This window comes from Protopterus annectens, chromosome 5.part0, assembly GCF_019279795.1.
Source record: "Protopterus annectens isolate FY-2018-M chromosome 5.part0, PAN1.0, whole genome shotgun sequence".
Taxonomy (NCBI): Eukaryota; Metazoa; Chordata; order Ceratodontiformes; family Protopteridae; genus Protopterus; species Protopterus annectens.
This window is the reverse complement of record NC_056735.1, coordinates 1,965,855,863-1,965,880,117: the sequence shown is the minus strand read 5'-3', so window position 1 is coordinate 1,965,880,117 and position 24,255 is coordinate 1,965,855,863. Positions and strand designations below refer to the sequence as shown.

Sequence of the window (24,255 nt, the reverse complement as noted above, 5' to 3'; positions counted from 1 at the left end):
TGAAACATTGTTAGAAAGATACATATGCGTACATGCCCATGCAGTGTATTAACTTTCGTTTTCCAGTTCCAGCTTTATCCTTGTCAGGGTTGCTGGGGAACTAGTCCCTCCTGGTGTGGAGCAAAGCAAATGACCAGTGCTGAGAAGGATGGTACTCTACTGCAGGATGCACATGCCACCTACAAGCAGTTAAGAGGATTTGAAATTCACCTGTACATATGTTTGGAGTATGGGTGAAAACTGGAAGTTACCCACATAGAGGGCGGGCACTTAACCACACAGTCTCCACAGTTCGGAGCTGTCTGAACTCGAAGAACAAACATTATGAAGTATCAATACTAATTGCTGCACTACTGTAAGACTTCCTGTGTGTGTGTGTATCTGTGTATGTGTGTATACATATATTTCTATATATGTATATTTATTTATTTATATATATATATATATATATATATATATATATATATATATATGTATGTATATATATATATATATATATATGTATGTATATATATGTATATATATATATATATATATATATATATATATATATATATGATTTACCTTCAGTTGGTAGACTAATACAAATGTTGACATCCTGAAGGTAAACCACTCTACAATGGCAATGTCTGCTTCCTAGTGTGCATGTGCTGAGGTTGCTTCCCATCACATGCAAATATTACTTCCAAAAAAATAAAATCCCACAACCCCCCGCTACTTATATATACTAAATACCAGATTGGACTATCCCTGGAGATCTCACATCTGTCTACCTGTATAGTCGACCAAATGCGGAGATGTCAACCAAACTCCCTTGGTGAAAAAATAAATCTTTAATGTCGACTGGTTTGTTAGATCGACACTATCTAGGTATGTGGAGTATGCCCTTTCCCAAGAATTGTGCGATCTCTGAGTTGGCATGAATAAGTATCAGGGAGTGCGGGGATTGCATGGGGGCTTCCCCCTTGCAAAAAAAAAAAAAAAAAATCTTTAAAAATTTTCATGCTCTGAGGTTATTCCTAGGGGCATGTACTATAGTGCGTCATCACACTGTCAATAGGTTACATTTACAATTATGAAAAGTAAAACCATAAAATGGATTTTTATGTGGGGTGTTTCACCCCCCAACCCCCAGAAAGTAAATACACTATCTACAGATATCGACACACTGGTTGACCAGTCAAAATTTTGACAAACACCAGCACTCCCATACACCACACACACACACACACACACACACATATATATATATATATATATATATATATATATATATATATATATATACGCACCCACATTATATAGACCCGAGGTTACAAATAGTTCCATAATCCTGTAGAGCAAAATATTATTTATTGTATAAAACAGACCACAGTGCATTCCACTTCTTAGTTTTTTCCTTTTTTCAGTACTGAATTATTTCCCACTTATTCCATCTGGCTTTGGTAATTACTTAAACTGCTTATTAAATAGGAGTTTGCTAGTGTCTGAAGTTTTTATGAATAGTCTCTCAAGAGTGTTTTTTTTTTATGATTTCTGAAAGTTATTTTTCAATAGACTTTTGATGTAGCTTTTGTTTTCGTTTGTGTGTGGGGGAGAGAGTGTATGTTGTGTTAGGGTATGATAAGAGTTAATTTACATTTTTTATCATTTTTATATTAATCTTGATTTAAGTAGAGTTGAGTCTGTTTTTCTGGTAATGCTATTTTCAGATTGGTTGGTTAATGCATTTCATTTCTGTGGTTGAGTTAGGTGTTCAGTTAGAGGGGGTTGTGTATTTTTTGAGTTCATGTGCATTTTTAATTGAATTTATTGGGGGAGGTCATCCCTGCTTTGCTTTACATTTTACTTTAGTCTGTACAATGTGAAATTTTTACTTTACACCATATCTTTGCAACTTGATAAAACGTATATGGGTATATTTTTAATAGATGTAGTGAAGCTCCAAGGATGGTAATGTTTAAACACATGATAATGGCACATGCACCCATTCCTCTCTGTGAACCATGTAATGACCTGTGTGTAAATGCTGACTTCTGTTTTGACCTTAAAATAAATTAGGTCTGTATCGGACTTTGTTTGAATATTCATGCAGGTATGCCTTGTTTCTGTATGTCAGTTTTTGGCATCCCAGAGTTCCGGTCTTGTGTGACTTTTGCATACCAGGTTATGGATATGAATTCCCTTTACTCAGTCCAGAGTCTCTCCTTACAGTAGGGGTTTGTGGGACAGGGGAGGAGCTTGTGTGGAAAAGATGCCAGAGATGACCAGTCCAATGTTCCAGTGGCCAGAAAGAGATCAGTTACATCTGTATTATGATAAGTATATAACTTATATTTTTGCATCTTAAGAAATTATTTTCTTGATTAGGAACGTGCATTTTAGTTTTCCATGTTGCAAATTATTTTACATTCAAAAACAAAGTGCTAGTTCTTTAGTATTCTGAATTTCTTCATGGTGTTTGTCCTATATGGTGATGTGATGTAAAAAAAAAAAAGTTTTATGGGAGATGGCTACTTTTGAGTATTTTTTGAGGAACTCTTGTACAGGTCAGGTAAACACAGATTTTGTTGCAATTTGCTTGTTAATGAAATCTCGCTAGAACACTTTTTTGCATCACTGTACATGTAGTACTGTTGTATTTAAGAGATTGTTGGTTACTATGACTTTTAGAAAAGGGTGAGCAGGTAATGTAGAAGAAATCTAGTAGCATGTATAGTCTGTGCTTTAGCCACAGTGGCAGGTACTGTATTCATGGGAAAGTACTCGCTCTGTGATATGAAGTTTAGACACAAAAGCAGACTCCATAACCATGAGTGCATGTTATTTAAAGTGGAACCTGTGTGTTGAGAGACAGCCTTACAATACTATCTGCAAATATATAGAGCTGAGTATATTTTTCTGTATTATTCTGTATTATAGAGCTAAATTGTTGCTTAGATATCTGTTGTCTTACTGTTCTGCAAATATACAGAGATCAGTATATATATTTTTTGTTTTTATAATTTGCACTCTGATTCCTCACATCTCTGTTGAAACTTTCCCCACCCCCTCCCTGTTCTTGGTTGTAGTTTAAATTTGGTGGCTTTTGCAGTGCTCGCCCCACTGTAGATTTGATCTAGGACACTCCCCCAGTCCCATCTCTTTACCGCATTCTACCTAATAAACCCTTTCTGCACTTGCTTGTAGTCCTTTTTAATTTAATTACATTTTTTCAAACTGTGTGTGGACTAATATTGCTACATACTCGTGTGCCAGCTTGCACTGCATGTGAATTGTTTTTACTACTGTTTTTGCTACTTTTCTGAAAAAAAAAATTGTAAGCCTGTTTCCTACCTTTCCTGTAATTAGTGTTCCAGATACAGATTTGCTGTATCCAGGACTATTTGTAAGCTTCTGGGCCCCCCAAGCTTTTCTGTGTTGGAGGGAAGCCTTCTAGCTTATCAGTGGGAGTGGTAAGCACTAGGTAACCTGTCTACCACATAAGGAGTGGTTCTGGCCCATAATTTGTAGTTATTGGCCGTTTGGGCGGTCTTCCATCTCTCTCAACTTTCTGATTTGAAGGCCTGCATTTGCACTTGTTTCTGTCCTGTAACTCCTGGGCCCATCTCATTTGCTCACTCAAAAAAATGTATCTGCTTTTACTGTATTTGTGTTTCTTCCTACTTTATTTTGCTTTTGCGTCATCTTAAAAGTACTCAATTGTATTTATTACTGCTTGGTATAAGTCATTCTAAGCCTTTTAGTTTAAGCACTTGGGCTTCAGACCAGTTGTTTTACATTAAGAAGGTTTGTGGTCTGCACTGTAGTGGCAGAACAGGTAGCTTACATCCTTCTAAGTTGGGAACTGCTGATTGAGGGCTCAGTGTCTGTTCTAAAAGTGTATTAGTTCTGGTTTAAGCACTTGGGCTTCAGGCCAGTTATTTTACATTAAGAAGGTTCGTGGTCTGCACTCTTGTGGGAGGAGAGGCTGGACTTGGCCCTTCTAAGCTGGGAATTTCTGGTTAAAGGCTTATAGTGCCTGCATATTTGTACTGTTTGTTACTGAAATTGGTACACCTTGTTTGCTGTAGCATAGACTAGATCCAGGCCTGCTGAATCTAGCTTTGTTTGTATGCTTGTTGTTTGTTTGCTTGTTATTTCCCTGAAACGCTAATTCCACCTAAAACGCGGCTTTTCAGCACCTCTGTGGATCCCTAGTGATATCTGCATTGCTTACTGTACTTATTTCCTTGTTTCACTTGAAAGAAAGTTACTGTTTGTCGTTTTTGCATTTGTTACCTGTAACGCATTGCATTTAAGATACCTGGCACTTGCTCACTAAAGCAATTATACAAGTCAGCACTACAAAATTAAAAGCACTACACCCTGACAAACTCCCCTTGAGTACCTTGTTCCCCATTGGCCCTTTTTTTTCAATTATAAAGGAATTCCCAATACTATTCTAGCATGTCCAAAGGTCAGTTGTCAATCTCCTCTCCGGTCCAGTTGGTGAATCTGGGAATCTTGAGGCAATGTTACAACTGCCTCATGTGTACACATGGCGTGCTTGACAAGCCACGTTGCTTCGCTAGGGACGGCTTGCACCTGTCACCACTGGGCTTTCGGATATTGGCAAAGGCTCTTGCCACCCCCATAGTGCCTTTTTTAGGCAAGGCTCAAAAGTCAAACCCACCCCCATAGACAGCAAAAGGAACAAGAAACTAAGGGTAGTGCTGCTAAACGCCAGAAGTCTTAACCTCAAGATGCACGCACTCAAAGCTCTCCTCAGTATGGAGAACATCGATATCTGTGCAGTGACAGAAACCTGGTTCAAGACTCCAGAGAGCACCCCAGCACTACCAGGCTATACCTCATATCATGCTTTTTGGCCCCAAAACCCGGACCGAACCACAAAAGGAGGGGGAGTTTCCATATTTATCAAGGATATCCACACCTCCAGGTTAGTGGCATTGCACGAAGTATCGGAGACCATCCGTGTGCAACTAACAGTGGGCAAGACTGCTTTTCAATTTATAGCATCCTACAGACCACCCGCTCAAAGTCAGGAATCCCACTCGGCTTTCCTGAAAACATTGGAGAACATGAAGATCTCTCGAACACCATTATATTGGGCGACTTCAACTACCCAAACATTGACTGGGAGCACTACTCAAGCCCCAGCACCTTAGCCCAAAGGTTCCTGGAAATTATAAACTCAAATGCTATGGAACAACTAGTCACCACTCCCACAAGAGGGGACAACATACTAGACCTGATCATTACCAACATGGGGACTCTATGCTCCACACCAGAAGTATATCCCTCATTGGTAAGATCAGACCATAAATTACTTTCACTGGATGTCCACATCCCAACCCCACCCCCAGCCCAGAAAACTACAGTGAAAAACTTCTCAAAAGTGAACTTCTCACTTCTCAAAACTGAAGTGGAATCCTTCAAGGCCCCAGGGCCAGTGGAAACTACGGACCAAACTGCAGAATCCTATATAAATGCATTCTACGGACATCTCCAGGAATGCATGGATCATGCTATCCCAAACAAAACCAAGACCCAATCATCCAAATGCAGGCGTCCAGTCTGGTGGACCCCTGCCATAAATAAACTGTACAACAGAAGGAGGAAGCTACTACATGATAGAGCAAAATCCCTAATAGGGAAGGCATCTCTGATCAGTACTAGCAAAAAATTACGATCCCTCATAAAATCCTCCAAGGCCAGCTTAGAGAGAAAAATTGCACAGGACACCAAAGACAATCATAAGGCTTTTTTCAGTTATGTTAGAAACCTGGGATGCAACTCCCAGACATGTTCTGAGTTGATTCTAAATGACAAAAAATACACTGAACCCACAGACATCGCCAATATCCTGGCAGACAGGTTCAGTGCAAATTTCTCCAACCCCCTCCACCCCAAAAGAGCAAGTATCTATCCCAGCAGAGGGCTGCCTACCAAACATCTCTGATGCTCAGGTGAAGGCTGCCCCCTCCAAAGCAAAAAACACTGCTTCCATGGGACCAGATGGCGTCCCAGGTTGCATCATACATGAACTCCAAGAGGAACTAATCCCTCAAATAAAACAGCTATACAATCTCAGCCTCACTACAGGATATGTGCCCACAGAATGGCATACAGCAACAGTGGTCCCACTCCACGAAGGTGGAGCCTCTACGGACCCTGGAAACTATTGCCCTATAAGCCTGACTAGCTTAGTCTGCAAGGCTATGGAGAGGATCATCATGGAGCTCATAAACAAAGACATTGGGGACCTACAGACACTAGATCCTACCCAGTTCGGCTTTGTCAAGGGCAGATCCTGCCTTTTGAACCTGGTTGACTTCTTCAAAACAGTCACCAAAGCCATGGATGAAGGGAAGGTAGTCCACACAGCCTATCTGGACCTTGCAAAGGCATTTGACACACTACCCCACTCGAGCATCATAGATAAGCTATCCAGCTTAAATATATAAACCCCTATGTCACAAGATGGGTCACAAACTGGCTCAAAGACAGAACCCACAGAGTGAGAGTTGCTGGAGCCATGTCAGACTCGAAACCAGTCACAAGTGGCGTCCCACAGGGTTCTGTCCTGGGACCACTCTTGTTCGGTATATACTTTTCCGAGGTACAGGCAAACGTGGGAGGACTATGGCTCACCAAGTTCGCAGACGACTGCAAACTGGGCGCCATAATCAACTCTCCAGCTGACACAAACATCCTTCAAAAAGGTCTCACAGAGACAGGTAACTGGTGCCAGCGCCATGGTTTAAAGCTAAATGCCAAAAAATGTAGTCATACCCTTTGGCAAAAACAATGTGCCCACAAATTACCACATAGGCGGAAACCCATTAAGTACAGAGAAAGTTATTAGGGACCTGGGGACCCAAGTTGATAGCAATCTCTCCTTTGAAAACCACATTGCCAAAGTGGTTAGAAAGACCTTCTACATAGCCCACCTCATCACGAAGGGTTTCACATCTAGATCAAGAGAGGTAATCGTGCCCTTTATTCATCCCTCATCAGGCCCATCATAGAATACAATGCCCCTTTTGGGATGTACCTTACCCGACACCTGCAGCAATTAGAAAGACCCCAAAAGTATCTCACCAAGAGGATCAAGGGTCTCAAACAGATGCCATATGCTGCTCTGTTAAAAAAACTCCAGCTCTACTCAGTTGCATACCGCCTACTTTGAGGCGATCTATGCCTGACATACAAAGCTATGTCAAATCCAGAATAAATGGACATGCTCCACCTCAGTAAATCTAAATCCCTTAGAGCCACACACTCGAGGGACTTGAACCTCAGCACAGAAATAAATAGAACTTGCTGAAGGGACAGGTTCATAACCCAGAGGATCCCTTCGCTCTGGAATAGAATTCCAGTTCATGTGAGGCAGAGCACCTCACTGAATCTCTTCAAGAAGAATCTTGATAGGTGGATGGGGGATCATAGGTTTGTCCCAGGGATTACTCCCATGTCACTATTAGACATAGGCACAGTAAGCTAAACCTTAAACAGGGCACAGTATACTCAAATCAAGGGGTGGCGTAAGCCATACAGAATCGGGCTAGGCTTATAATTGCCTCAGGGCAGATAGCCTAGTATGAACCTATGAACAACCCTCTCCTCCTCCCAACAAATTCCAACACGTGAGAGATGCAACCATATAGCCATACCGGAGGCAAAGCTCTCTTAACTCAGTACTGGAGAAACCAGTAAGGAGGAGAAGGAAACCACACTCACTAAAATTCCAGTCTCACATAGACCTACCATGACAGCAAACCAAACACATAAACACAGAAAAACATACTCGGAGGCTCTAAATAAAAATCTGCCTAAGCAGCAGAGACCTCGAAAGCAGACACCCAAGCAACCGCTACCACAAAACAAAACACGTGCAACACATAGCTCACAAAGCCAGTGTGCCGAACAGTCACAGCCCTTAAGGCTAAACAACACACCTGATACACTTGTAATAGGTGACTCTATCGTCAGGCACACTGACGTCCCGCTCACCAGGCTGAACAAGGAGAAGGTCACGGTGAGCTTCCTGTCGGGTGCTAGGATCCGCCACATAACACAAGCACTCAGGTCACTCCAAGGCAAGTACAAATATGACTCAAGTCATTCTCCATGCTGGTGTGAATGACCTGAGATGTACCTCCCTGGACTACATGAAAAGAGACAGAGGAGCTCTCTGAGCATGTAGCCCAGGCCGGTATGACCCTGACCTTGAGTAGCATCTTACCCTCACCAAGAACGATGCCATAATATGAAGACAAGATGATCAATTTCAACAATTGGCTTAAGTATTGGTGTCATTCAAAGGGGATCCAATGCCTGTCAGCCTGGGATGACATGCTCGACAAGCCATGATGCTTCGCTAGGGACGGCTTGCACCTGTCTCCCCTGGGCTTTCGGATATTGGCAAAGGCTCTTGCTTACCCCCCATAGTGCCTTTTTTAGGCAAGGCTCAAAAGACAAACCCACCTCCATAGGTATCATAAGGGATAAGAAACTGAGAGTAATGCTACTCAATGCCAGAAGTCTAAACCTCAAGATGCACACACTCAAAACTCTCCTTAGCATGGAGAACATCGATATTTGTGCAGTAACAGAAACCTGGTTCAAGGCTTCCGAGAGCACCCCAGTACTACCAGATTATAACTCATACCATGCTTTTTGGCCCCAAAACTTGGACCGAACCACAAAAGGTGGGGGAATATCAATATTCGTCAAAGATGCCCACACCTCCAGGTTGGTGGCACAGCATGAAGCATCAGAGACTATCCATGTGCAACTAACAGTGGGTAAAACTGCCTTCCAGTTTATAGCCTGCTACAGACCACCATCCCAAACCCAGGAACCCCACTCGGCCTTCCTGAGAACACTGGAAAATATGAAGGTCTCTCCAAACACCATTATATTAGGCGACTTCAACTACCCAAACATAGACTGGGAGCATTACTCTAGCTCCAACACCCTAGCCCAAAGGTTCCTAGAATTTATAAACTCAAATGCTATGGAACAACTTATTACCACTCCCACAAGAGGGGAAAACATACTGGACCTGATCATCACCAAAATGGGGACTCTATGCTCCAGACCAGAAGTGTATCCCTCACTGGTAAGATCAGACCATAAACTAATCTCACTGGATATTCACATCCCGACTCCACCCCCTGCCCTGAAAACCACAGTGAAAAACTTCTCTAAAGCAAATTTCACACTCCTCAAAACCGAGGTGGAATCCTTCAAAGCCTCCGGGCCTGTGGAAAATACGGCCCAGACTGCAGAATCCTTTATAAACGCATTCTATGAACACCTTCAGGAATGCATGGATCATGCAATCCCATATAAAACCAAGACCCAATCCTCCAAAGGCAGACGTCCTGTCTGGTGGACCCCAGCCATAAACAAACTATACAATAGAAGAAGGAAGCTACTACATGATAGAGCAAAATCCCAAAAAGGGAAGGCATCTCTGATCAGTATTAGTAAAAAACTATGGGCACTCATAAAATCGTCTAAGGCCAGCTTCGAGAGAAAAATTGCACAGGACACTAAGGATAATCACAAGGCTTTCTTTAGTTATGTTAGGAACCTGGGTGGGAATTCCCAGATATGCTCAGAATTAGTCCAAAATGACAAAAAATACACCAAACCCATGACAGGTTCAGCGCAAACCCCCCCCCCCCCACCAAAAGGGCAAATATGTATCCCAGCAGAGTGCTTGCCCCCCTGACATCTCAGATGCTCAGGTAAGAGCTGCCCTCTCCAAAGCAAAAAACACAGCATCAATGGGACTAGATGGTGTCCCGGGCTGCGTCCTACATGAACTCCAAGAAGAGCTATACCCAAACGTAAAACTACTGTTCAATCTCAGCCTTACTACAGGATATGTACCCAAAGAGTGGCGTACAGCAACAGTGGTCCCTCTCCACAAAGGTGGTGCCTCAACGGATCCTGGAAACTATCGCCCCATAAGCCTGACTAGCTTGGTCTGCAAAGCTATGGAAAAGATAATCATGGACCTCATAAATAAATATACTGGAGACCTACACTGGATCCTACCCAGTTTGGCTTTAAGGGCAGATCCTGCCTCTTAAACCTGGTTGATTTCTTTGAAACAGTCACCAAGGCCATTGACGAGGGGAAGGTGGTCCACACAGCCTACCTGGACCTCACAAAAGCCTTCGATACAATACCCCACTCAGGCATTATAGATGAGCTCACCAGCTTAAATATAAACCCTTATGTCACTAGATGGGTTGCAAACTGGCTCAAGGACAAACCCACATGGTTAGAATTGCTGGAGCAATGTCAGACTCCAAACCAGTTACAAGTGGTGTCCCACAAGGCTCAGTCCTGGGACCTCTCTTGTTCGGTATATATTTCTCGGAGGTACAGGCCAACACGGAGGGACTGTGGCTGACCAAGTTCGCAGATGACTGCAAACTGGGTGCCATAATCGACTCTCCAGCCGACACAAGCATCCTCCAAAAGGGCCTCATAGAACCAGACAACTGGTGCCAGAGCCATGGCCTCAAGTTAAACACCAAAAAGTGTATAGTCATCCCCTTTGGCAAAAACAAAGTGCCCACAAATTACCACATAGATGGTAATCCATTAAGTACAGAAGAAGTAATTAGGGACCTGGGGACCCAAGTTGATAGCAATCTCTCATTTGACAACCACGTGGCCAAAGTGGTTAGAAAAACATTTTATATAGCCCACCTAATCATGAAGGGATTCACATCTAGATCAGGGGAGGTCATCGTGCCTCTTTACTCATCCCTCATCAGGCCCATAATTGAGTACAATGCCCCTTTTGGGATGTACCTTATCAGACACCTGCAGCAACTGGAAAGACCCCAAAAGTACCTCACCAAGAGGATCAAAGGGCTCAAACAGATGCCATATGCTGCCCGGTTAAAGAAACTCCAGCTCTATTCAGTGGCATACCGCAGAGGTGATCTGTGCCTGACGTATAAAGCCATGTCCAACCCGGAATTGATGGACATGCTGCACCTCAGAAAATCCAAATCCCATCGAGCTACGCGCTCGAGAGACTTGAACCTCAGCACTGAAATAAATAGGACATGCTGGAGGGACAGATTCATAACCCAGAGGCTCCCTTCACTCTGGAATAAAATCCCAGTCCAGGTTAGGCAGAGTCCCTCATTGACTCTCTTCAAGAGGAATCTTGATGAGTGGATGGGAGATCGTAGGTTTACCCCGGGTATCACTTCTGTGTCACTGTTAGACAGAGGCACAGTATACTAACCTCGAAAAAGGGCATAGCAAAATTAATTTAAAATGGGTGGCGAAAGTCAAACACACTCTGGCTAGGCTTATAAATGCCCTAGAGCAGATAGCCTAGTATGAACCTATGAACCTGTAAGATGGTTTCTGTTGAAATGAGAGCTTGGGAGTACGAGTCTGAGGTGGAGTATATCCAGATGATTGGTAAAAACGTGGCCTAGCCAGACCTAACTTTTGCACAGAGAAGCTCTATTTGCATGCATAATTGTTTGCTTAGGTTTATTTCAGTTTTCCTGCAGAATATGCAGACCGAGCAGATTTTTTTGCTGGGAAGTCAATAAACTGAGTATGCATTGCTTTAGAATTCAGTCTGTTTATTATTTAAATGTTTGGGTAGTAGACGCCACTGTAAACTTGATAGGAATACATGTATGGAAAAGTTTCTAATATATACCTTAAATCTAGTGAACCTGTTACTTGCTGAACAACATTTCAGAGTTATTCAGAGCGTCCATGCCAACAAAAAAAAATGTAAATAATTTAGCAAGTGCTTGCCAAGTGAAATTCACTTAGTAATCCTTATCACACCTTCATAACAAATGCCTAGATGTTTCCCAGTTAGGACCGTGAGTAGCAGAAAAGTAACCCGGAAGCAGCCAGGACTTAGACTGTTAGAGAAGCTCTGTATGGGGAAGCAGCAGTCACATTAACCTTCTGTTTTTGCTATCTCTTTTCAGGGTGTAGTGACATTGAGTCTGAATTGTCATACAGAATGGAAGATACAAAGAAGGATGACATGTCATATCGCAGAGTGGCTTCTGTTGAACCGAAAGCAGCTCTGCCTTTTAACCAGTTTCTTCCTGGCAAGAGTAAACAGCCAGCTTACGTTCCAGCACCGCTGAGGAAAAAACGAGCTGAAAAACATGAGGACAACAGAAGAAGCTGGGCAAGCCCCATATATACTGAACCTGATGGTTCATTTTCCAGGTAGTGCCACCGATTTACGTGCACAGCCTAGGTTGTCTAAATTGAACCAATGCTTCATTTTTTTAAATTTAGTTTTCTAAATACTTTGATAACAGATTGTATAAGAAGTTTTCTACTAAGAGTGGCAAATGTGGGCTATTATATCAGTTGCTCTGATGAAGTATGCTGCATTTTATAATGCGCTGTAGTACTGAAATTTACCTTCAGTGGAGTTTTTGCATGAAAATTACCATTTTGAGTATGTTGTCATCTTCAGCAGTATCTTGCTGCAATGTAGATAGAAAAAATAAATCAAATTGGGTCTCCACTGCTGACAAACTGTAAAGTTTGTTGGACTGACCTAATCAGCAGATGGTTAATAATGACATATATATGTATTCATGTTTTTATAATAGTTTTTATGTTGCAGAAATGTACGTTACAGCAAGGGTGAGGCAAGCATACACTGTGTAAGCAGAGGTATACAAAGGCACTATACTGCTGAGATTAGGAGTATTTTGTTTCATAATAAAACTTCAGATGCATAATGTCATTCCTTTTTTTTAAGCGTGCATGGTGATAGATGCCTTTGACATTTTAAATATCCTAATTTTTTTGCTGATGCTTGATGTACCAGTAATAAGTGTATAACCTTGAAATGGTTACTGGTTTGTAAAACATAAATGAAGTTGAACAATGTTAAAATAAGTGAGCTAGTTGAGAGAGTAACTTTTCAAAAGTGTGTGCATTTCTAATGAAGTTGTCTATCCAGTTAGACTTGTGGTAAGTTAATGTCACTGTATGTGTTGCATGTTTACTGTGCATTTGTGTGTATTTCTGTTCATGTGTGTGTATGTATATATATATGTATATATATATATATATATATATATATATATATATATATATACATACACACACACACACACTCGCATATGCACAGATAGCATAGCTTGACAGCAGTGCATGGAAGGTTGGTGATGTACATTTAGGACACATCTAGTACATGGTTCAGTCAGAAATATTTGTGAGGACAGCCTGTCTTGCATATTCACTATATCTGAGCTGCTTGTAAGCACATTTTAAATGAGAGGGCTGTACTGCATCATTTCCGCTGGACCAAGAGGAAGCTGTAACATTCTCTGAAGGTTTTATTAATGGCATTTCAGACTACCTCATATATCTCCAGCAATTATTGTCCAGTTCTTGCGTCACTGCAAAAAAGGATGTATATTTATGTAGGAGGTTGCAGCTGGAAACAAATTGGTAAAAGCAGTAATCTCAACTAAACAAAAAGTAAACTGCTTATTATTGATATTTTCTACTGAAAAGATTTAACATTTGTACATTCATAATGTGTGCTAATTTGTGTTTGCTGTTTTGGTTGGACTCAGTGAAACCCAGAAGTCTCTGAATGGCTGTGCACAGAGCCAGGCACCTAGCCATTTCAATAGCTCAGACACTTCCCTGCAGAAAGCTTATGAATATGACAGTGACTCAGGCTCAGATGAGGAGGATAGAACACAGCCTGATCCAGTTGATGATGATTTAGCAGTTCGCAGGTTCCAGATGAACCGATCTAAGAGCCCTCTGAACTGTGGCACTTTCAAGAATATTTGTGTAACATTAGCTGCCACTCCTAAGGACCATTCTCAGAAGTTTTCCCAGGATGTGGTTTCTCTTCCTGCATCAAGAGAACAAATGAGGTTAGGTAACGGATTGAAGGATTTGATTTGCAGTGCTGCTTACATTTGCAAATAATTCTTTAGCAGTTGTGAACTTGCTCGATTTTCTAATTTGTGGGCCTGCCTACGAATTGCAGTATTCATCTGCTTTTGAGTAGTTCTATTAATTGCTGTTCCCTTTAAAACAAAAACATAACAGTTTAACTTGGCTGCATTCTTGTGATATGATGCTATACTTAAAAACTAATCCAGTTTATCAAAAGCAATTAAAAAGCTTTGAACAAAAAAAAATGCATGCTTGTGTGTAAATAAAATGCCAAATAAACTCAACACTAGGTGGATCTTTTGAAACAGTAGTCAACCACAGAAACAAGCCACTGAATCTGAAAATGAATGCCATGGAGCAGACCCTGCACTTTCCTTCTGGAATGACTTGATACATCATACTGAAGAAGAGGATGATGATGATGAACAGGGGAACCCTGATGTTGTAAAAGATGACCTATATGCCCGAAGGTTGGGTTTTCATGTACCAGGTTCTGTCACCTCTTTTGACAAGTTTCTACCAAAATATTGGTCACCAGAAGAAGAAGAGCGGTGGCAAAAAATTAAGCAGGGTTCCAGCCACAGATCTTGGTATAACAAAATACAGGGTTTCAGGTTTGTAGTTTTTTTTTTCTTTTTCTTTTCTGTGGCAGTCTTGACTTGTTTTACTCTTTGTGGCTATATTTCCTGAAGTTATTTCCTTTTTATGTTGCAACAGCAATGCTAAATTTTTGTAGTTTTCTTTAAATGTATTTATATAAACTAGCATTCAGTGTAACTTGGTTTAGTTTAAAATAAACCAGTACATGGTGAAAATGCTGTTTAAGTATCTGCAACCTGTGATCAGTGTGCAGTGTACAGCCCCATAAGATTAATTTGTGACCATATGTAATACCTTTAGGGTTTTAGTTTTACTAGCTGATGCCCATAAAACTTACATTTAATAGAAACGTTACTGTTTTTGTGGTGATGTATACTCTGCAGATAATATAACACCTTATTCAGACTACTGCATCAGATGCTTCACTTGCTATTAATTTTTTCTCCTCCATTTTCTGTTTTTCATTTTCATACTTCCACTTCAGGAAGACATCTGAGGTTGAAGATTCAGATAGTGAAGACAGTTCCTTTGGTGATGCCAGTGGAGGACAGAATTTAGATTTTGATATCAATCAGAGTGTTAAAACTCATCAAGAGAGTGCAGAATGTACTGTAAGAGCACTTTGTGAGAACGTAGAAGAGATGAATGTTCATCCTGCTGACCCACAGCAAAGGTTGTTATAATTGCATGTATTTTACATGAAACATGCCTTTCTGATTGTTATCAATTCAAAAAAGTAGTCCTTTTGAAAATACACATTTAAAGTGAGGGCTACTGCCTGCTTTTGTGTGTGTCTGCTTACCTTGAGACCTATTATCGGGTAAGGATGGGGATGCAGGAAAATACCCGATTTATGCAGGAACGTTTTTATTAAAGGAATAAAAAACATTAACATTTAACCACGTAAAGTCGCTATAAGCTACTTTGTAGTTCATTAATGTATGATGTTACTTTTTAAATCTGTACTTTAATATTATTTGATGCATCTATATGAGAAATTGCCTCCATTCAGATGGATGTAAGTGAAGGTAATATACCTTCTTAAAAGCGTGATATAGAAGGTTCGTCTTACTGTCCTTTCTTCAGAAAACTCCAAACCTCACACATACAGTCTGCTGCCATTTTTACTAGTTCATGGTGCTGTGACTTGCTGATATTCTCTGTTGCTTAACTGACTTACTCTGCCTATCTTTCTGTTATGATTCAGTACTTTACTGCAGCACACGGTTGATACCCATTTTATCTGATGCTTTTCTTTCCAAAAGTGGTTCACCCGCTGGCTCTGGAATGATGCAAACGGAGAAATCTGTTTTAACTCCACAGGACAGAGAAGAAAATAGATTGAAAGATACAAATGCAGGCCTAGGGAAGGATGGCGTGTTGAACTGTAAAACGTATGCCTTTCAGATTAAACCTGCTGCTTCTAGAAAATGTGATGGTGGACAAACTGAACAAGACTGTTATCAACATCAGAAGATAATCACACGGCCAAGATGGGGAGATTCTGTGATTCCAGATATAGAAAAGGATGACATGGCTATGAGAAAGAATGTTTGTTCTAATGAGAAACTGAAGAGCCTTCTTTCTGGTGCTCCAGATACATATCATCCAGTCCCACTTCCAGAAAGGCATGTCTCGGCCACAAATCCACAAAATGTAATTGCCATATCTGAGAATGCCCCCACAGCTGAGGATGACGGCAGTTATAGTGAAAAGCAAGGCCTTTCTTTGCCGCATTCAGATGATATGCTAAGGAGAAAGTGTGGATCCTCATTTGCATCCCACCAATTAAAGCAAACCAGTTTTGTTCCTGGATCGTGTAGAGAGGAGGATATGGAAAAGTGGGAAGCTATTCGAGCTGCCAGTAAACTGAGACACAAGAAAAAACTGATGGTCGAAAGGTCAGAGATTTTCTACAAGAACTATGTTGTGGTGTGTATTTTGCAGTCCTTTTTACGGCGCGTGACAGCATTTTGATTGTACTGGACTGTGCATGCTAATTTAGGTTTGCTGTGCTTTTTTTTCCTCTATTTTTGGTTGCTGTGTCATTTCAAAGTAAAGCTATTCATTTGATGATTGGTGTTTTTAGCATCCTTTGCTGCATCTGCATTGTACATTTAGCTGTAGTATTATTCTGTGCTTAGATGTTTGTTGTGTGCTGAGTTTGTCTGGTGGTAGAGTGCATTTTGTTTAAAAAAAAAAAAAAAAGTGCAACCTAGAGAGCATGCATACTGTACTATTTGATATGTAAATAACATGGACTGCATTTAGATTTAATTCTTAGTATAACTGGCTAAAATGAAGTGAAATGAGTGGCAGTTGTGTAGTTTTCTGAACATAAAACTTCACTTTTGAGATTATATAGTGGAGGTACAGCAAAAAAAGAATTGCTATTAATATTACTTTCATGTAAAGGAAGGCCATACCCTCCCCATGTATTAACATCCCCTTTACAAGTGCTGTTACTAGTAGCAATTGTTTTTAGTATAGCTTACACTTAAAAGCTTTTTACATAAAGTCCAAATGCATGTTCAGGAAAATACACATCTTTAAGGGAATACTACTTTTCCCTGAAATACTGAACAACCTTGGCATTTAGCTGATAGTGTAAACAACTAGATCTGGAGTGTTTTTGTTTTTTTTCACATACTCAATTAACATTAAACTGTAGTTTTAAACTGCATGGGATTTCTAGTGGAAATGTGTATTTATGTATCACTTCATTGCACAGTGTTTTATGCTCTCTCTTGGTTTGCTCTTCAGCAGATTTAGCCAAGCATTCCATCTTCATCCCCTTCTACATACTGTTTTGAAAAGCAATGTATGCACTGTTTTAAAAATGAGCAGTATTTTACTTGCAAAGTTCCTGGTTTGTATTAATTGATTATGGAGCATTGTTATATGTGGTTGTGTCATAGCAACATTGCTTAAAGATGGCACATAGTAAGAATAACATTTAAAAGGTAATGTTAAAACTGCTTATATTTCTTGTAACTGTGATATTTATTTGGCTCTATATGATGGTCACTGTTAATGTGACACTCTAGCCCCCATGTGGAAAAATAGGAAAAGGGGGGGTTGTGGATGTATGGATTTTTTTAACTCTTTAAGCGAACTAGTTCTTTTCAAAATATGCTTTTGGGATATAGCAGAAAAACAACAAAACAGACGAGAAAAGCATGCAAAACCGTACCCAGGCTGTGGCCTGCAGCTATTAGACAGGAGCTTGACCATCAAGTCACAGTGTTTCCCCACGAATGACAATCAGGAAGTTTGACTTTTTGCTGCAATACTCGTCTAGACAGGCTTCTGCACATTTTCTTTGAAAGGAAAATTTGGTAAATAATTTTAGTATCTTAAACTGTAGGGGAATGTGGTACTGGATTAAAGCTGACAAAGGCAGTGAAAGTCCAGAAAATACTCTATTTGACAAGGGGCTAAAACTTAACTGGGGTTCTAAATGTGCTTAATCTTGGATAAGGTATTTTTCATAAAAAAGTATGCTTGCATACAACCTAATTTATATAGACAGAAGTCCAGTTAGATTGATTTAATTCAGGCTTTAAAGATCATTTCCATGCAAAAGCTTTACCTACATTCTGTTGCAGAATAGTAAGAATCGTTGTCAGTTACTGCAATTATAAAATAGTTCTATAGAAAATACTTTTAAGTACTGTGAAGTGTTCTTTGGGATGCTCCTCTTTGCAATATCGTAGCCCCCCTTGACATTGTGATCTCTCTTAATCTGTTCTGCCCATCCTGACTCATAGCTGAAGTACAGTAGAGTATCAAGCCTGTCAACATATATTTGCTTCAGTATCTTGCTCGTTTGTACTGGATAGGTGGAAGTAACCATTAGCCGCGACATTTGCATTTAGCGTTTGAAAACTGACACATACAGATGTTATAGGTACTGTTTACAGTGACTGCTGATTAAAGAAAATAAACATGAAGCTGCTGGCAGTCTCACGAAGGAAAAGAAAAGCAAGTGAATAAAGTATATCAAGCAGCAGTGCATACCAAGGGTACCACACCAAGTATGAGTAAACATTTGTGCCTGCTTTTAAAAAATGTTTTTAATATTTATGCCCAGCAGCCATATCCTCACTAGAGGAATATGACCACTAAAGCAGCAGCAGTGTGACCAAAGTGAATGGTGAATTTTAAGAAAAGCAGCATTAAGCTTTGCATATAATCATTAATCCCTCACTCAGTGAAGGGTTCTGAAGTTGTCTTTTATGATGTTCTCAGTGAGATGTGACAGCAGTAGTAGTGACTCTCTCACAAAATAGTGGGACTTTGGCCTTCAGTATATTCAAGAGCTCTTAAACATTTAAATGCAAATGTTGCAAAAAGAGATTAGAGTATGTAGAATGGTTTGAGAGGTTATGTTAAAACTTAACCTGAGATTTGTTATACCAGAAAATTTGACATGTAAGATATTGTACTGTTGTGGGCAAGGTAGATCACATGTGACTGCGTTAACCCGACAGTGATGAAGCAAATGGGTAGACGGCCATATTCTAGGTTCTCAATGGTTCTTTAAAAAATGTACAGTCACATACTGGGATTTAATATTGTTATTCTGTTAGTGATATATTTTGTTTAATGGATTGTTTCAGAATGTGTGGTTGGGCAATGTTTAAGCTTTTTATTTTGTATTTGAAGAATTTATGTCCAGAACTGTGTATGCTTGTGTGTGCATGCACATGCACAAATGCTGAGGTTGCACTATATTCTGGAAGTTTAAGAAAATGACACAACAGCCACAAGGCTAATAAACTAAGAAAAACACTAAAAAAGTAAAAAATCAAGCCACCAAGGCAGTAAAATTGAAGCAAACAGTTTAATCCGGCACGAACAGTCCAGCGCTTTCACCATAAAATTCAAATGGCTTCTTCAGAGTCAAACCAATTAAGCTAAATTGTGGTTATGTACCATACCTCTCAACCTGAAATGAAAACATCAAAAATCTGGACAAGGCCCATGAAAAATAAGTACAAATCTGCACGATGATTAACATAAAATTTGCATCTATAATTAAGTAACTCCGCCCACTCCAGTAGGATTGTGGGATACCAACTTCCAAACGCAAACGGAAGAACAGACAAAAATATGACACCAGAGTCTCCCTGCAGCCATTCCAGTGTCCCATTACCTGACTGTTTCGCCCCATTTACCATAAACACTAATGTGTACATACTGCTTTACTTCTACAATGATTATTTTGATTTTATTTTTACATTTTATAACACCATGCACAAACATGAATAGATATCTGCTAAACAAAGCAGCACTGTCTTACAATGAAAATAGCCTTGGCATTAAAACTTCTCGGCCCTAGAAATTCACATTCATTGAAAGAGCATTGAAACCCACACAACATCCAAAGAAAATGCATCTAGAGTACCTTTGGGCTGTTTTCAAATCATAGGCACCCAGCTTGCACACAAAACAAGAAACACATGCGTTCTTTGATACTCCTTCCTGACTTTATTAAATTATATTCCTTGTATAGTACAGCACACTCATTAGACTTAAGTTAGAGCACATTTTAAAATGTATTGTTTGAACATTTTTCCAGTAGGCAATGAAATAAAATGCCTTAACCAATATTGCTTCTCACACTTATTTTCAGTTTTGGGGGAGGGGGCAAAAGGCCAACAACCAGGGGCACATTTTAAGCATTGCTTGTATAATTCTGGAAATTTGCTAGAATAAAATGCTGTGTTACTACAACGCATTTCACTGCCAAGTCTTGAACCCAGCAGGACCCTGTGTAATCAGAGCAACATACCACTATGCCAAATCATCAGTTTCTAGAAAGAACAACTGAAACTTAAATGGCTATCATTTAGTGAATTCAGTTCCCACTTCTCACCATATATCTCAATCTCTTAGCACAAAAAACCTGGACAAAGCCAATAATGGGGGGAATACAGAATTCAGTTCTCACTTAGCTCTCAACTTCTTAGCACAAAAACCTGAATAAAGCCAATAATGTGGATATACAGCCCCAACATAGGGACAAATTTCAAATACTGATCTTATAAACTTTAGAAAATTGCTAGAATAAAAGGTTTTGTGTTACTATTTATTTTCTGAAGACTGTGAAGTCTGAAATTCAAATGCCTGTCATTTAGTGAATTCAATCCTAAATTGACAGAGTTGTCACTGCATTGTGGCTAGGGACTGTAGATTAATTTTATCTTGTACCCAAGGTACAGGGTTTGAGCCTGAGTACCTCTAGCCACCAGGTGTATTGATTTGGGGGAATTTTTACTCACACACACAATTTGTACTCAAACTTCCTGTCTGCTAATAGCTTATGGCATGGGTAAAAAAAAGCCTCAGTCTAACCAACCTAGAAAATTAAAGCTATTAAAAATAATTACATAAGAAAGAACTACTTATACATTGAATAAAAAATACCTAAATATATAAAAATTATAATTTTTCATTATTAGACAGACATGACTTGTTGGTATGCATATACAAAACAAGTCATGCTGCACAGATGACAGGAGGTACATTTTTGCATTTGCACCATTTATTGACTCATAGTAAAGGGCATCAGCACTAGTGCAAGACCTCGTAAATTGGTAACTTGCACTACTGGAGCAGTGGTCATTTGAGCCCCCTACCAACCCGGCTCATAAACAGTGTAGTAAAAACATTGCAGAATGCATAATTCATCACTAATAATAAGATGAAAGCGCATATCCTGTATTTAATAAAACAATGGTATTAGTGACGACTTAAGAGTTCTGCAGTGTTTTTACTGGTTTGTGTTACAGGTGGGCTCATAAATAATGTACATACTTAACAGGAGGAACACACACACATGCCGTTTCCCCATTTCACAAAAAGCAAGTTGTAAGTATGCCATCTGCCAAGCAAATACGAGAGTGAGAAAATGCCTTGTAAATAGACTTCCTTCTATTAGAGAGCTTCTGCACCAACCATCTGGCATAAGATCCAACGTTAATAACCCACTGCTGGCAACAAGTCCACTAAATAATGACACATGCAAGACTGTATATAACATTTTAAAAAGGTTCACACTAGACACGTGCAAGTTTATAATAGCCAGTATGCATGAATACCTGTGCACTTCTCACCTTATAAATCACAGACTAGGTTTAAAGAAACAGAACTTGCCATGTTAAAGTGAGGAGTGAAATATGCCTTTACAAAATAGAAGCATATAGCTGCTGTCATGTTGTGTTTGTGGCAGGCGCATTGGAGATTTAAAAAAGAATATTTGAAAATAGCCATTCATTTAATGTACAAACTAAATACACGTTTCAGGAAAGGAACAAACAGTGTTTCTAGACAAAATTAGAGCACTCTTTAACCTTATTACTTTGAGCTTAAGGCAATTTAAACCTATTATAGCATTAAAGACTTTTCTTTCTAAATAAAATGCATACAGCGTTGTTGCTCTTTTTAACTTTCCCAAATGTGAGCATGGTGGCTGAAGGGAATTCAGGTTAATATATTGACACACTTAACAAAGCGGCTTCATATTGCACTACACGCTTGACTGGTGTGTTTCCCTAACAAATATGTACAATCACAGCAGAAAGTAAGTAGTAACAGAAAGCAGTTGTTTCCCCATTAGTTCAGCTCCAAAGCAGTAAACTACCTGAAATCAGCAGTCGTTGACATATTTCTCATTTCCATTCCTTCCCATGAGCAAGCAAATACAGTAGCAAGTTCTGCTCCAAAGACTTAAATGCTTGCAACTATTTTCCGTCAAAGTTGAAAATTCATTCCACGCTCTTAGCTAGTCCAAAAACGTGAAAAAGATGTTACCGTGCTCAATTCCAAAAGGCTGATGTCATCATGCACGTGATGGCGTCAGTTCCAAAGTGCGAAAAGAAAACAATTTAAAAAAAATCGGGAATGAAGGGGTGCCACTCGGGAATCATGGCACCCCATTATTTGGACCCTAAAACTCTGTAAAAACCAAGGAATTCAGTACAGTTGGGAGGTATGTTATATAGTTAAAAACAAAACGAGGTCCTTGTCCGCAGAAACCACACAAAGAAGAAAGGGCCCTTAACGCGTTTTATTTGTAGAGACAGCAAAGCGTTTTCGCCACAGCAATCAGTGGCTTCTTCAGAGGAATAAACATCAAACACATTACACTCCATTTATGTCAGGAAATAAGGAAGTGACATCTTCCAATTTCCTGAACTCAGCAGCAATTTTTATATAATAAACAATACAGTGTACTGCAAAACATCTCCTCATTTAATGCAACAACAAATATATAAAACTTCATATGAAGAGCATTAAAAGTGAAAATAAAATAAAATAAAACATTACATCTAAATGTTAATTAACCTAAAACAGTTAAAAACATAACTTTTTATTTGTTTATTTAGTTTATTTTATTTATTTATTTATTTGGGACCAGCTGACCTAATAAACAAACCTGTAAGTGTATGTATATTTTTATAAAAATATACAGGTGTTTTTATATGTGTGTTTTTATATTTTTATGTTTTGTGTTTTATATTTTATATTTTAAATATATAATATATATATACACCTGCAACAGCAGACTGCTACGCTCAACTATTGTTGGCACCATAAAAGGCATCATATCTTGTACTTATTAAAAGTATAATTAACCAAATTTTAACTCCTAAAATATAAGGAACCCATTTGTTCATTATTATACTACCAGTGGTAGGTGTTTATGACTATAGTATGAACACATGTATGCTATTAAGAACGACAAGGGTGACAATGCACTGGCAAAGCAAAACCCAGGTCATAGTTTCCAATTCATGGCCATTGACCATGTACCATTAAAGATTAGGGGAGGCCCTTTTTCATTAATTTTGGAAATTCGGGAGCTTGAATGGCAGTTACGCCTTGATGCGTTTAGGCATCCTGGGTTGAACAGCAACTGCAACATAGCCCCTGTACTAAAATTAAAAAGTTATTTTAGGTAGATTATAAGAAATTGTGGTCTCCTAATCTCATTTTGGTCACCATTATAATAATAGGACAGTGAAGGCCCCCTTTTTCTTCTCTTTTTTCTATAGTTTTAAGAACATGTGGAAATACTATAGTCATAAACACCTACCACTGGTAGTATAATAATGAACAAATGGGTTCCTTATATTTTAGGAGTTAAAATTTGGTTAATTATACTTTTAATAAGTACAAGATATGATGCCTTTTATGGTGCCAACAATAGTTGAGTGTAGCAGTCTGCTGTTGCAGGTGTATATATATATATTATATATTTAAAATATAAAATATAAAACACAAAACATAAAAATATAAAAACACACATATAAAAACACCTGTATATTTTTATAAAAATATACATACACTTACAGGTTTGTTTATTAGGTCAGCTGGTCCCAAATAAATAAATAAATAAAATAAACTAAATAAACAAATAAAAAGTTATGTTTTTAACTGTTTTAGGTTAATTAACATTTAGATGTAATGTTTTATTTTATTTTATTTTCACTTTTAATGCTCTTCATATGAAGTTTTATATATTTGTTGTTGTATTAAATGAGGAGATGTTTTGCAGTACACTGTATTGTTTATTATATAAAAATGGCTGCTGAGTTCAGGAAATTGGAAGATGTCACTTCCTTATTTCCTGACATAAATGGAGTGTAATGTGTTTGATGTTTATTCCTCTGAAGAAGCCAC

General features: G+C 39.1%; 1 protein-coding gene across 11 annotated transcripts in view; it reads left to right on the top strand.

Annotated features, from left to right (window-relative positions):
- LMO7 (LIM domain 7) overlaps nucleotides 1-24,255 on the top strand; it is a 921,898-nt gene that overhangs the window by 492,341 nt on the left and 405,302 nt on the right. For 8 of the 11 annotated variants that reach the window (XM_044071729.1, XM_044071732.1, XM_044071727.1 and 5 more), the window contains exons 6-10: nucleotides 12,006-12,255; nucleotides 13,629-13,940; nucleotides 14,274-14,579; nucleotides 15,050-15,238; nucleotides 15,831-16,466. In XM_044071729.1, the coding sequence (XP_043927664.1) occupies nucleotides 12,041-12,255; nucleotides 13,629-13,940; nucleotides 14,274-14,579; nucleotides 15,050-15,238; nucleotides 15,831-16,466 (1,658 nt within the window). In that variant the 5' untranslated portion in view covers nucleotides 12,006-12,040. The remainder of the gene's footprint in view (nucleotides 1-12,005; nucleotides 12,256-13,628; nucleotides 13,941-14,273; nucleotides 14,580-15,049; nucleotides 15,239-15,830; nucleotides 16,467-24,255) is intronic. The other 3 variants (XM_044071735.1, XM_044071734.1, XM_044071726.1) reach the window with 2 other exon arrangements.